This window comes from Balaenoptera acutorostrata, chromosome 20, assembly GCF_949987535.1.
Source record: "Balaenoptera acutorostrata chromosome 20, mBalAcu1.1, whole genome shotgun sequence".
NCBI classification, from domain to species: domain Eukaryota; kingdom Metazoa; phylum Chordata; class Mammalia; order Artiodactyla; family Balaenopteridae; genus Balaenoptera; species Balaenoptera acutorostrata.
This window is the reverse complement of record NC_080083.1, coordinates 47,795,463-47,811,048: the sequence shown is the minus strand read 5'-3', so window position 1 is coordinate 47,811,048 and position 15,586 is coordinate 47,795,463. Positions and strand designations below refer to the sequence as shown.

The 15,586-nt window shown below is 47.2% G+C and overlaps 1 protein-coding gene across 1 annotated transcript in view; it reads right to left on the bottom strand.

Moving 5' to 3' along the window:
- ITGB3 (integrin subunit beta 3) overlaps window positions 1-13,636 on the bottom strand; it is a 51,119-nt gene extending 37,483 nt beyond the window's left edge. The window contains exon 1 of the mRNA XM_007175805.2: window positions 13,516-13,636. Within this exon, the coding sequence (XP_007175867.2) occupies window positions 13,516-13,582 (67 nt within the window). The 5' untranslated portion in view covers window positions 13,583-13,636. The remainder of the gene's footprint in view (window positions 1-13,515) is intronic.
- Between the last annotated feature and the right edge of the window lie 1,950 nt (window positions 13,637-15,586).

The following is a 15,586-nucleotide window of genomic DNA, read 5'->3' as shown; positions in this document are numbered from 1 at the left end:
TCTGATTTTCCAGGGGTGTGTACCTTTGTTTGACTTCTATCTTATGATTCTGTAAGAATAGAGGTTGACCTGTAGAAAACCAACAACAGTGGAGAACAATGTATATGATTCTTATCCAACAGCAACATAAATGATTTCTGTCCGGTAGAAAAGGTAACCCCCAAAGGTTAAGGTTTATTGCCTTGTAGAACATTAACCAATTTTGAATCTGTTAGGTAACTGATTTCAGCATTCCTTTGACTGACCGACTATAACTCCCTTACGTGAATTCTCTTTTGAACTAGTCAACATCTTACTGGTTCCCTGATTAAGCTGGATGAAATCTTTGACACATGTTCATTTTATAGTTGTATGAGAATCATACTTTTAACTCTTTGAAAATTGCACTTTAACAGTATCCATCTCAGGGCAGAGTGACCTAACAGAAAAGGTACACACACAGTCAGTAGACTGTGGTCCTAACTGAGTCACCCACTAATAATATAGCCTTGGATGGTTCATTTAATTCCTCTCAGCCTCCGTTTCTTCACTCCAATATTCCCAACTTATAATTATTTATGTATCTGCCTTAACAGCACTGCCACTCAATAGATTTTAAGCCTCTTGAGGCCGGTCCTGCCCAGCCCAGCCTCAGTCCTTGCTCAAAGGAGATGCTCAATAAATATATATTAGAGCAAATTGAGAGGTATTGGACTAGATCAACTTTGTTTTGTTTTTTTAAGCAACTGAGCTCATTTCTCCAAATTATGCATAGAATTCCAATATAAAACACGCAAATGTGTTGAAACTGTTCCTTGGGCAATTTAAATTTTCATTGTTCTCCACAAAACACTAGATTATACGTGGAATCCTTGAAGCACCTTCTGGAAGCCCCACATTTCTTCAGAGCCCTGAATCTGTCTAACTTCAAAGGCCTTTCCCAGGACTTCCCTGGTGGCGCAGTGGTCAAGAATCTGCCTGCCAATGAAGGGGACATGGGTTCGATCCCTGGTCCGGGAAGATCCCACATGCCGCAGAGCAACTAAGCCCATGTGCCACAACTACTGAAGCCCGCGCGCCTAGAGCCCGTGTTCTGCAACAAGAGAATCCACCGCATTGAGAAGCCCACGCACCACCACGAAGAATAGCCCCTGCTCGCCGCAATTAGAGAAAGCCCGGGCGCAGCAACAAAGACCCAATGCAGCCAAAAATAAATAAATAAATTTATTTTAAAAAAGGCCTTTCCCAACCCTAAAATTCTGCAAATGATATGCTACTGTAAGTCCCTGAGTAACCTCTGGGGCTCCAGCCTCTGACTGACTCCAACCTAAGCGCGTGATACAAGGACTGCAAGGTGGAAATTACGGCAGTGGTTCCAGACCTGGCCCTAAGGCACCAAGGCCACCTCTGAGTTGGGGTGGCCCTCAGCCATGTACTGTCTTTAATGGAAGAAAGGTAGCCAATCTTCCCAGAGCTGCCAGATTCAGAATGCCTGAATGTTCAGCACCAGCAATGCATCCAGAAGGCCTCTCCCTACATGCGCTGCCTGGCCATCTGTTATCTCACAACTGCTCTTTTCTCAGCCAGATGGGAACTCATCCCCCCTTTACTGCCTTATTGGAAGAGTTCTGAGAGAAGCATAGCCTGCACTATTTTAGGCATCCCTTCTTGAAGTTTCCATGAGAATCTACATCCAGGGGAGTAATTCTGGACCTAAGTGACATGGATTATCGGTAGGGAGAGGAGAAGCACGAGATCGCGGGAAGAGTCATAAGAGAGAAGAGGGCCGTGGGAGGTGTGGGCGCTGTCTAATTATTTTCTGAAAACTTTTCCCAGTCTATCCATTTAGCCATCCATTCATTCTCAAATTAGCATTTCCCCATGAGTCCTTGACTCATAGCCACAAAAGAAAGCCTTACCAGATGTGAAATAAACAACAGCAGGCCCCCCCGCAGTGAACGGGCAGTCCCTGACCCCAGAAGATGATATGAGCTGCTGGGACTTGTTCTTTAGGAAGTCATGGCTGGAGAGTCACGGTTACCCAGCTCCCCTTACCTCTCCTTTTTAAGGAATCACAGGTTGATTTCATGAGAACCAATGATTCCCCCCACCCACCCGCTTCCTGGGATGCCCCCCACCAAGACCTGCGACCAAGGGCAGGTTCCCCAGAATGCAGTGGCTGAAAGCGACTGACTCATCAGAAATCTCTGCTCCTGGGCCATGCTGATTCAATGAGCCGTTGCTCCGAGGCCACCCCTACCCCCAAACATGTGGAAGGAGTTTGGGCCTCTGTTTCCAGTCATTCATAAGGCCTATGTTCCTGCTCAGCCTCGGAGGCCCAGACTCGGCTCTGCTGGAGAATCAAGGATCTTCATCAGAACTTTGCCACTGAAACAAATTAACAACCCTTACCACCCATTTTCTTGGACAGCTTAGCCAGAGCGAGGCAACAGGAGGACTGGCCCTGGTCCTCCCAGTGTAGTTACAAAGCAACCAATCCCTGTCACACTCTGAGCACAACAGCTGGCAAGACAGAAAGTTCTCAATAAAGGCTGCTGCTGCTATGGTTGCTATTGTTTTTATTGTTGCTGTTTTTATCCTGAGGCCCAAGCAGTTGAAGGCAGGGGATCAAAAATATAATCTAGGAGGGATGGCCAAGAAGAGAAGGCCGATTAGAAAACATAGACAAGACCAGAAAAGAACTTTGCCTGGAAAGTAGAAGTAGAAGGCTGTGGTTTGACACATCAGCCCAATTCACAGAACCAGAAGAGAGACAAAGGGTGGGGAAAATGGAGAAAAAAAAAGGGAACAAGGAAGGGAGTTGGAACCAGTGGAAGTCATAATGCGTCAATGAGAGCTATTTTGAGGATATGCTGTCCAATTAGACAGGATGTCAGAACACAGGAACGGGCCACCCTAGTGAGGCCAGGGGACTCCAGGAGAGGGCTCAGTCAGAGGGAAAGGTGTTCAGTGGGGAGGGAGGAGTATGCATACCGCAAACACCATGGACATCTCTCTTACTATCTGCAGGGAGGAGTTCTGGCCTGGGTCTCCAGCCCCGCCACTGACCTTTGACTAGTGACTTCTCAAATAGGTCCATGGGGACACTGGGTGACTCAGGCAGTGCCTGATCTTCCATTGCAGTCACCTGGCTGGGTGAGTCATCCAAGAACAAAACATAGACTAACTGTGCTATGGATGCAACAAGTGGTTTCTCTAGAACAAGCTGTTAAGAAAGTTTATTTTATTTTTGTTCTTTCATTTACATGCAGCAGCAGCTCAGTAATCCAAGGAAGGGGAAGAAGACAGGAAGGTGGGATTCAAGGTAACACATACCTCTGTGCTCTGAGCAGAAAGCTTCAGTAACCATCGCCCAAAGCAGTAGGGAGTCCAAGCTACCGTACAGGAGGCATGCTGATTTCAGGGATTTTCAAATGTTTTAAAAAAGTGCATCAGAGCCAATTAAATATGGTACTTTACATCGGAAGCCGTTTGTGTACAATTTGCCTCGACCAATATTAAAATGTGTTATGGGTTGAACTGTGTCCCCCAGAAAGATATGCTGAAGTCCTAACCCCCAGTACCTACAACTATGACCTTATTGGGAAATAGGGTCTTTGCAGATGTAATCAAGATGGGGTCATTAGGGTGGGTGCTAATCCAATATGATTGATGCCCTCATAAGAGGAAAACACCATGTGAAGACAGACAGCGAGAACGCTGCCGTATAAAGACAGAGGCAGAGATTGGAGTGATGCAGCTGGAACACAAGGAACGCCAAGAGTTGCCAGCTACCACCAGAAGCTAGGAAGACAAGAGGAAGGAGTCCATCCAGCGTCTCAGAGGGAGCATGGCCCTGTTGACACACTGATTTCAGATTTCTAGCTTCCAGAGAGAATAAATTTCTGTTGTTTTAAGCCACCCAGTTACAGCAGCCCTGAGAAGCTAATAATACAAAATGGATTTGCATTTCCATAGCATATATGACATGATTTTGAGGAACATTGTTCCGAAATACTCTGCATGATTGAAAAAAGCCAGCCTAACCATTTTGTAATGGTTAACCCACCTATGGATAACAGAAAAGTGTTTACTTTTCTTTTATACTTTTCTACTAACAATGGTGTTGGCATTCATTCATCCACTCACTTACTCAACAAATATTCACTGAGTACCTACGTGTGTCTGGCGCTCTGCTAAGTACTGGAGACACACTGATGAACTAAACAACCCCCTTACTCTTGTGGAGCTGAGAGTTTAGTGAAAATCAAACATGCTCAACAGAAAGCCAAAACATACACAACGAACAAGTACCATTTCAAACAGTGGCAAAGGCATTAAGAATATAAAGCAGGACAAAGCATCAGTAAGGGGAGGGTGTCTCCTTTAAAGAAAGGCCTGGGCTTCCCTGGTGGCGCAGTGGTTGAGAGTCTGCCTGCCAATGCAGGGGACACGGGTTCGAGCCCTGGTCTGGGAAGATCCCGCATGCCGCAGAGCGACTGGGCCCGTGAGCCACAATTGCTGAGTCTGTGCGTCTGGAGCCTGTGCTCCGCAACAAGAGAGGCCGCGATGGTGAGAGGCCCGCGCACCGCGATGAGGAGTGGCCCCCGCTTGCCACGGCTGGAGAAAGCCCTCGCACAGAAACGAAGACCCAACACAGTCATAAATAAATAAAAATAAATAAATTTAAAAAAGAAAACAAAACACAGAGGCCCCCAATCACCGCTCATGAAACCACTGTTTAAAAAAAAAAAAAAAAGAAAGGCCTCTCTGAGTGACATTTCAAAATGATATGAAGGAGTGAGTCATGGGAAGATCTAGGGGACGAGTATTCCGGAAAGAATCCACAACAGCTAGATGGTCCTCAGCCTCTTAAAGAAACAGCAGGAAGAGAGAGGGAAGAGGAGGGAGATAGAGAGAGGCGGTTGGAAACGCAGTCAGAGACCATAATACTAGGAAGCAGTAGCCATGGTAGGGAGTGTGGCTGTCATTCTCCATGTGGTGGGAAGCTGCTGGTGGGCTGTAAGCAGAGGTGAGCAGAAGTAGATCATCCTGGCCGCGAAAGGAGGGCAGACAGTAGGGGAACAAGACCAGAAAGAGACCAGTTAGGAAGCGTTACAACCATCCAGGCAGCAGAGGGCAGGGGGTTGGATTTGGATGGTAGTGGTATCCGTGGCATGGTTAGACCCTAGATGTTCTCTGAGGACTTGCTGACCCACTGGCATGAGGGACGTGACCGAAAGGCAGGAAGGATTTCGCCCTGAGCAAGTGGATCCCCTTGGACAAAGCTCAAATGTACTGACCACGGGCCATGCCCTTTCACTGACCTTTCTTCAGCCAGTCGGCCCTGCCCTTGTAAGTGAAGCCAGATCATGTCTTGTTATCATCTCCAGCTGGGATAATTAAGTCACCATGTTTTATGCTGAACACTGCAGAAAAAGGACAGAGTCCTGTCTTCTGTGTAGTTATTATCTAAAATTAACACCCAGCCCCTGGAAAACACCCTGAGGGCAGGGGGAGTAAAACGATGAACACTATTATTGTGTAACAGTGGATGTGGTGGGGGAAGCATGGTGGTGGGACAGCAGACAGGAGACCTCAGGTCTAAAACCACTTTTACGGCTCCACTGGCTGTGTGACCTCAGGCACGTCCCTTCATCTCTCTGGTGCTCTCTCTAAGGTCCAGTGACTCTTTGAGTCTCTGTCACATCCCTATTCGAGAACTCATAATTGTTCCCTCCTATTTAACAGGTGTAACCCAGCCACATCAGTCAAGCACTGGAGACCTTCCTTTCCCCCATGCTCCCAAATATGGGCGGAATACTTACCTCAGCAGTTGTTAGGATTAAATGAGATAACATAGATGAAAGAACCACGGATGGCATAGCGGATGCTCAGTAAATGCTGGTTTCCTTCCTCCTTACCTTCATGCAAATCACTTCCTGCACTAGGATGCCCGTCCCCCCCACACCCCTACCCGCCTCAGGGTCAGATGAGAGAGGGTCCTTGGTCTCTACAGGATACATACAGTGAAGAATCACTGGCCAGGAGACAGGAGCCCCCAGGGCTAGACCCCACCAATGCCACTAAACTAGTTGTGTTATCTTGGGCAAGTCACTTCACCTCTCAGGACCTCCCTTTTTGCTTCTCTGTAAAACAAACGGTATTAGATTAGATGATTTTCAAGCTGCCGCCAGCCCTGGAAGTATATATTCCAAGCAGAAAGCATCAACAAGATGACTAATACTCTAGGAAGCCTAACATCCCAGGGCCCAAGACCCCTCAAATATTGCACACATGTCCATTTCTTCCTAATGGCCTAACTAATAATTCGATTCAAATGTTGCATCTCAAGTTCTGGAAAATTTTATCAGCACAGGCCCCACCTCCCATCTGACTCATTCAGTATAGAAAAGAGGCAAGCCCACACCAAGCTCTGTTTGAGGCCCAGCCCAGCAGCACGCTTTTGGTGACCTCCTTGGCATTCAACTGTCCAATTCTGCTACTTTTCTCCTGCAGCTCATATCTTGTGGGTATAAACAGCAGGCGGTGGTGCTGTCACCAGCCCTTGCTTCCAGCCTGTCTTGGTAGGAAGGCAAATTGGTCCCACCATTTTGGAGGACAATTTGGAAAACCTATTAAAATTTAAATTTAAAATATTCATGTCCTCTGACCCAGCAGCTTTAGTTTAAGAAATTCAGCCTGCAGAAACACTTGAACAAAGGTGCATAATAATGCACAAGGATGTCCCCTGCCACTTTATCTGTAGTAGCAGATAATTGGGGGTGATCCCAATGTCTACCAACAGGGAATTGGCTAAGAAAATTCAGGTATATCCATATAGCAATATGCCTTCTGGCTAGAATTACAGCTCTTGGCATAAATAGTAATGGAAGGCCATGCACTGATATAAAAAGATGCCCACGGTATATTAAGTGACAATGATCCTATTGTGGATGATTCTGCTTGAGAAACAACAATAATGATAAATCATTATATACGGTGACATATGCATAGGAAAAAAATTCTGGAGTAACTGTCAACGGTGGTTATCTTTAAGTACAAGACTACAAGGGACTTGTACGTTCTACATTATTCTATTTCTGTACTGCTTGACTTTTTTTTTTTTTTCCAGCCGTGCCATGCAGCTTGTGGGATCTTAGTTCCCTGACCAGGGATTGAACCTTGGCCACCGCAGTGAAAGCGCTGAGTCCTAACCACTGGATGGCCAGGGAATGTCCTTGATTTTTTTTTTTTTCCCCACAAAAAGCTGAATTCGTTTTATAAGCTAAAAAAAAAAAATTAAAGCTAATTTTAAATGTCTTCTCTTCTGCCTCAGTCTCTACATTTGCATTCATTTAAATGTAAGCTCCCCAGGGCATGCCAGGCTCTCTACAAGCAAGCAGCTTCAGCACCAAAACCCGGTAACCTCTTGGAATCCCAAAGCTCAAGGGGAACTCCAGAAGAAACTTGGTCCAGCCCACTCCCACAGCCTTCAGGACTCTCCCAGGAGAGTGTGGTCTATTCTCAATTTGTAGGAGTCCCAGAACAGAGGCACCACACGCCCCTCCTCTTCCACCTCCCCAAGGAGTTGGTCAAACCTGCCCCTTGCAGGTGGCTCCAGCCCAGGTTGAACCTGGAGGAGTTTATCACGTGCAGTGGCTAAAGCAGGGGTTTGGAATCATCAGCGGTTCTCACAGACCTGGGTTCCCTCTATCCAAGAATCCCATCAGCAAACAGATTGAGGGTTGACGACAGGGACTTTCAAAGTGGCTACTGAATGTGCCTTTTGCCAAACTTCTGGAGCTTTCTTCCAGGGCAAAGTTTTTCAAGCTTGTTTTTAACTGCAGACCTCCCTTTTTTCCCCCCCAAAGAAATCCTTACATGGACTTCCACATTTTTAATCAGCTAAAGGAAAAACTTCTCCAATTGGTGGTAGGGAAGGGCAAGAGCAAACCGACGTCTCTCCCTTTGACACATTCACCCGTTTGCAGCCCTTGAGACCCCAAGAGCCTGAGGCCCAGAGGTAAGATGACTTGTTCAAAATCACCCAGCAAATTGACAGAAAAGCCTGCAGAGCCATGAATCGCATATTGGTTTCTCAATTCCAGACCCACAGTTCTTTTCACCCTGAGGGGTTTTTCTCTATATGAACAAAAAAAGTGGCTTTTGTAAGTTGAAAAAATGTAACACAAGTTTAGGTAAAAGAATAGACATACACATGAGAATTATTACATATATACATACCCATGAGAATTATTACATATACATATTACATATGCAAGTTTAGGTAAAGGAATACACACACCCATGAGAATTATTACATACATTATTACATAATGCAATAATTCTTGCATTATTACATATGCAAGAATTATTACATATGCAAGATTTTACAAAAAATATGAATAGAACACACCATCTAATTAACAGTGAACATTAGGGGGGAACAGAATTAGAGGGGAACCAGCCATTTACTCTCCAATATGTGGCTTTCATATAATGAGCATATATCACCTCATTCGCCCCATTAATATTTAAATAGCTTTACTAACTGAACTAAGAAATGCTGGCAGAGAGGAAGAGAAGTCTTTTTGTGGGAACATGAAAGAAAACCAGAAAGGAAGACTTATGGTGGGTTGTTTTCTTCAGAGATGCTACCCCAAATTTTAAAAGGTAGAATAGCCCCAGTTTACTTAGCTTCTAGCTCCAAAGATTGTGACATACCATATTTGACCACATTTGCTTTTAGGACCAAGGATAATAAAAGTGCTGGTTGCAAATGCATTTATCCAATTTCAAAATTTAGAAATTGAAAGCTGGATCTGGGTTTAACAGATATAGCCCCCTGCTTTCAGGGTAACTGTCTCAGAACCTGAGGAAGACAGAGTAGCCTGGGAAAACCTCTTAGCATTCTGATATACGCAACAACATGAATGAGTCTCGAACACATTATGCTAAGTGAAAAAAGCCAGACTTGAAAGGCTACACACTGTATGATTTCATTGATATGACATTCTGTAAAAGGAAGAATTGTAGGGACAGGAAACAGATCTGCCAGGAAATAAAGGTGGGGAAAGGAAATTGTTGACAAGGAGCTCAAGACAACTCTTTAGGGTGATGGAAATATTCTGTATCTTGATTATGCTGATGGTTACTTGACTGTGAGCATTTGTCAAAATTCATAGAACTGTACACCTAAAAAGGATGAATTTTACAGTACATAAATTATACCTAAATAAACTAACTATAAAGAAAAGAGTGTTCCTGGTGATACTGTGTGCATGCAGAGAAAGGCAGATTTTATAAATTTTTGCTGCAGAGTCTCCCATTTAAATAAACACCAGCAGTTCACACAGGGAGAACAGGCAGTGTCATTTCCCTGCTTCCCCCTGCATTTCCACTTGTGACCTGAGCTCCATCAGCCACAATGATTGTCCCACTCAGAAAGGGCCAGGGGTCAGGAGAAGAGAGAAGAGGCGATGGGGTGAAGCAGCAGGCCAGCTCTGTGGGCAGCAGAGGGGGCTGGGTCAAGCCAAATGGTTGATTCCTGAAGCCGCTCAGTCATTCCCCCAGTTAATTATCTGTCTGCTGATTCATGAGTTGTGGTTCCTGCGGGCATGTTTCCTGGCTATCCCTGCCAACAAGGGCAGAAGGAGTCTTAGGGCTGGGAGGGGATGATAACCAGAGATCCTGAGTGGGGTGGGGAGTTGTAGAGGGGGAATTTCTACTAGGAAATTCCAGAGTCATATCCAGACTCCCCCTCCTCACTGTTGCCTCCTTGCCCCAACTATGCTGTGCCCAGGAGACCTCGGCCACTCACACTCACAATTTTGAAGGCGGTAAAGAAGAATGCTGCCCTCCTGTGTATGTTCTCCCAGGAGGTGGGGGAAAAAGCAGACACTTCACAGAGGATCCCCTGAGTTTCCAGTACCCTCAGAGCAGAGATCTAAATGGTGCAAAAGTATAGAGGTCCAAATGCCCAAAGAACTCATTGTCTTGACTGTATTCTAATATCCTCCAGAATGCCCAGATGGAGCACTTGAGGATCGTCTATGAATGAATACAGATATTCAAATATTGGGTATCTTAAGGCAAGGCACATCTCCTCTAGATGCCTTTTCATAGCTTTCCATAGGTACGTATTTTCCCACCTATGTGTCAGCCACTGGGCATAGAGTGTCGAACAAAATAGACATGTCCTTCTTCTCAAAACCTGTGAATGTATTTTACTTTCCTCTTTTCCCAGGGACAGGACTTAAGGTTTTCTCATGGATAAAGCAAATGTATGGGCCTCTCTTCCTCTGGGACTCTTCTGTGAATTCTTATTGCGACGGAGCGGCTGAGATATGCCAAGCCACAAATGCAGAATGGGTTGAAATGAGGAGTCCCCTGTCACATAGGCATGGGAAAAGGGATCCCATGGGTCTCATTTAGGAACCTGGATTGTATTCATGCACGAAGCAGTAGCAGCCTTACCTCCAATACATTGTAGTTACCAAGGATAGGAAGAATAATGACATTCATAGCAAGGACAGGAAGAATAATGCCATTTATTGAAAACATTTTTTGTGCCTTTATCTCATTTAATTGGCACAAACATAGGAGTATTATTTCCTCCACTTTACAGATGAGGAAACTGAGGACCCAAGAGACTAAGTCACTTGCCCAAAGTAAGACAGATAATAAGAGGCAAAATCAAGAATTAAACCCACATCTGATTGGCTTTAAATCATAGCTGTCCCTTTCCCCAGCCAACAAGGCTTCCTCCTATGTCTCTCCAGGCTCCGAGGGTTGCTACAGAGAGGTTCAGTTGGAGAGTTTCCAGGATATAAATCAGGAGGAGAAATCAGCACCTCAGCTCAGAACTAATCAATTTAGATGGTGATAGCAAACAAAACTTGTTACTCAGTAGGTCTCAGATTAGAATAAAGAACCATATTTGGGGGCTTCCCTGGTGCTGCAGTGGTTGAGAATCCACCTGCCAATGCAGAGGACACGGGTTTGAGCCCTGGTCCGGGAAGATCCCACATGCCGAGGAGCAACTAAGCCCATGCACTACAACTACTGAGCCTGCGCTCTAGAGCCCACGAGCCACAACTACTGAAGCCCGCGTGCTGCAACTACTGAAGCCTGCGCGCCTAGAGCCCGTGTTTTGCAACAAGAGAAGCCACCGCAGTAAGAAGCCTGCGCACCTCAACAAAGAGTAGCCCCTGCTCGCTGCAACTACAGAAAGCCCGCGTGCAGCAACGAAGACCCAATGCAGCCGAAAATAAATAAATAAAATTAATAAATTTATTAAAAAAAAAGAACCATATTTGGGGAAGCCACAAGACCCAAGAGTTCTTGAGTGAAGCTAAAAAGATCACCTTTGCACATAAATTCCAAAACTCAAGTCTACGCTCAAGCAACCTCTCTATTCCCCATACGAGACTCTCCCACTCTGGGGAGGCCTCTCTGTGCCACCCCCACCCAGTTCTATCTCTGTCCCTTCAACACTGTGTATCCCAATATAGCTCTCCGACTCTCATCCTGCATCTGCTTCCCAGGGATCTGATGTTACCTGCAAGCCAGCCCCCAACACTGAGATGGGGGATTTAACTACAGTTGAAACTGCTTTTACTGGGGGCTTATTACTCTGGAGGTCTTCTCTAGAGCCCATGCTCTTAAATATGACTCTACCCTGCCTCTCAGAGGGAGTCTGAGGCTAGCTCAGTACAACCCATCACCACTTCTGGAATCACCCCAATCACAACAATGAATCTGTGAACAGATCCCCAAGAGGATATTTCATGCAAACTTAGGTATGTCAGTGCAGTGGAAACCTCTACAGATTATTGAAAAAAACCAGATCGACAAAAGGTATACTCAGGGGTGGAGAGAGAGACACCAAAATAACAAATATACTCTTCATTTTCACTAATTGATCCAATTAGTGCTAGGCTCTATCTTGTGTTACCTTACTTACTTCTAAAACTGTAAGAAAATATAATGATTAGATTCAGAAATCATTCTGACATTCAGGAAGCTGTAGATGTGAAAAAAAAAAAAAGCAAAAATGTTTTAAGTTCATAGAAGCAGGCATCTCCGTAGGAGACAGCTGAATTGCCTCTGGATTTCTCCATTCAGACAGCATCTGAACCAAGGCTCTAACCTCTCCCAGGGCTGAATGCTGGAGATTCATAATTCCATGCCATGGTCATCAGGCTGCTCACTGCAGGCTAAAGACATCAGCTGACCTGTTTGAGCATCTGTCACATGGGAAGCTTCAGCAGTAATAACTTAAACAGCCCCCTATATATTATCTCTAACTCCTTCATCAAGTTATGGGTCATAAATTGTGGTGATGATTTCTTGAGTGTATACTTATCTCCAAATTCAAGTCATATACATTAAATATACACAGCGTTTTGTACGTCAATCATACCTCAATAAAGTGGTTTTTTTTAATGATGCTGTTCCCCTGTCCTGCACAATCTCTTATACATGCACGAGTCTTGAAGGAAGTCATCAAGTATTTCTGAATAGCTATCTTCGAAATGGCCTTAGCAATAAATCTTACTTTTTAAAAAATAGCTTCTGCAGGAACTAAACTGCCTTACAATGAGTACTACCCTTTTCACTAAAAGTAGGTATATGCACACTTGTGCGTCCTCTGCAGGGAAACACAGCCGACCAGGAGCCAGAGTTTTCCTTGGGAAGGTCACACAGGCTTCGGAAAGATCACGGGCAGCAACCCTTGGGCTGTGCTCTGCTCTGCGCCTCCCAGCACCAAGGAGGCCGAATGCCAACTGCCTTGGCAGCTGATAGTGTGTGAAGCAGCAGGAGAGACAAAGCCAGGGAGCCAAGCCAGCTCCAGGGACCCCTGGCGTAGCAGCTCGCATACAGTGGAGATTTTTCGGATGCTGGGTTTGTCCCGGAAGCAGAGGCACCGCTGCCACCCGGGGACACTGTAGGAGGCAGAGCCCTCATCCTCCTCCGGATCGTTCCCGCGGGGAGCCACCAAGCAAAACCCAAACAGAAACTTGGGAGAAAGTGTACACAAAGAGAAAGGGGAATGTCGAGTAAGCGGCAAACCCGGGGGCGCACACACTCTCATCCGAAAAGCTACAACCGCATCCCTCTGCCAATGCGCGGGAACAGCCCCGGGAAGCCCCAGCTCGCCTTGGCTTCCAGAGCCAGTCCGCCTTCGGAGGGCCGGGACCACCTGCGATGCGCGCAGCCGGGGCATGAACTCGGGGCTCAGAGATGCGCCCACCTCACCGCGCACGTTGAGACCGCCTAACCTGGCTAAGGGCTTCGGTGTCCTGGAGCACCCACCCCTAGGTAGCCTCTCGCCTTTCCCACAGCGGGGCCCGGAAGGTCCCCAGCTCCGGGCTCCGACAGCCCCAGGCTGGTCCCGCGCACTCGGAGCGCAGCCGCGCAGGACCCGCCCGCCCGGTTTCCCCGCTCGAAGTCTGCACACTTGGCTGCGGCAAGACGCGCGGCGCGGCTCACGGGAGAGCTGCGTCCCCGCCGCGCGGGAGCCTCACTCACCTCCGACGCCGACGCCCGCCAGCGCCCCCAGCACCAGCACAGCGGCCCACAGCGGCCGCGCTCGCATCTCGTCCGCTGGCCGCCGCGCTCCGCCTCGGCCGCGTCCTCCAGCCCCACAGCTCGCAGCGGCGCCCGCGGCCGCTTTTCCCGTGGCCGAAGGGGAGGGGACGCAGGGGGTGGGACGCAACGGGGCGGGCCGTGGACTTGCGCTTCCTCCCCTCTGGCACTTTTCTGGACCCTCCACCGCATGGGGGGAAGTGAGAAACCGTCGCTCGTTTCTCGCCACTTCGGCCGGCCGGTACGCAAGGCAAGACTGGGACCGGAGAGGGGGTCGAGGTCGCGTCTTCCGCAGACATCCTGGTCCCAGGGTGCGCGCTGGGCACTTGGAATACTTAGAAAAGCCAGGAGCCTGTGGCACTTCTCCCTGGAGACACCCACGCGGCTTTCTCTTTCCCCTGAATTCCTTGGGCACTTGCCCTCTGTACCTTGAGTTTTGGTCATTCACACATTCATTTAATTGACAAACTTGTTGAATGCCTACTCTGTGCCAGGCACCGGTTTAGTCCTTTATTATTCACTAATTTTTATCTTGGGTTGGTTCGGTTTTCAGGTAAACTGTAAACCTCTTGAGGACAGGACCACATCTCAAGCTGTGTAAGCACTTGATGTCCAGAAAGGGCCTTTCTCTACAAATACTTGCTTGCACAGGGTAAGTATCTGATAAACGTTTCAAGACACAGTCAATATACTACCTCCACTCAAACTCACAGGCTTTGGAGCTTTATCTTACTCTCTTCAAAGGCCTCCTGCCTCCTCCAAATCCTACCTATTGCTCTCTGGGTCCTCCCCAAACTGGAAACTTCAGGAGGCTCAAAGGGGCAAAATGCTAGGGCTACGAGCAGGAGGCCACCAGTGGCAGGGGCTGGTTCAGGCTGCCTCAATGGGAAACTCTACGATGATTTAAAACAAGGCCTGAGGACTTCCCTGGTGGCGCAGCGGTTAAGAATACGCCTGCCAGTGCAGGGGACACGGGTTCGAGCCCTGGTCCCACATGCCGCAGAGCAACTAAGTCCATGCGTCACAACTACTGAGCCCATGTGCCACAACTACTGAAGCCCGTGCGCCTAGAGCCTGTGTTCCACAACAAGAGAAGCCACCGCAATGAGAAGCCCGTGCACCGCAACGAAGACCCAACACAGCCCAAAATAAATAAATGAATAAATAAATTTATTAAAAAAAAAAAATAAGGCCTGAGGCATCAGGCAGGATTTGGACATCTCTCCAGCTCTTGGGCTCCCCTAAAGGCTTTCAGGCTGCCCCTGGGCTTCCCTAAGCCCTCTCCTGAGACACACGAGATACCTGAGAACTGGCCCTGCCTCAGATGTCCAGCCTCATCTCCCATCCTAGCCCAAGAAGACACTTAGCATTCCCGAACACTCCATGCCTCTCTGTCTGACTGATCTTACTTCCTTTTTCCACCTGGAAAATTCCACTTCTCTTTCAAAAAGACTCAGATGTCACTTCTTCCATGTAATCTTATCTGATATCCCCCTTCCTTCTGCCCCACCCTCAGCAGACATGGGCATTCCCTCCTCAGACCTCCCAAACACTAGGATACACCAAAAGAATAGCACACATCAGCAGAAGTGTCACTAGCAATTAGCAAGGAGGCAGGGGAGGAGCCAACCCACAATGGGTAGATGGGCTTCCTGACCTGAGCACAATATACCTCTCCTAGCTGCTGGAAGGCCTCTAGGTCATTAGCCATTTCAACAGTGTTGCCATTGCCCTGGTGCAAAATCCAGATCACACAGCCTGGTTACATCTCTGCCTTGATATTTACTTATGTGTTTAATTCCCTTACATATATAACCAGTCTCCCATTCACCTAGGTGTCTCCTCAGCCTAGCTCTGCTGGTGCCAACCACTTGGGGTGGGCACTGGCCCAGCAAACATGCCATCCAAATTTCCAACCCCTTCAGCCTGAAGAACTTTCTTTAGCAGATCTTGTAATTAAGGTTCACTGGCAACAGATGTGCTCAACTTTCATTTGTTTCATCCTCATTTTCAG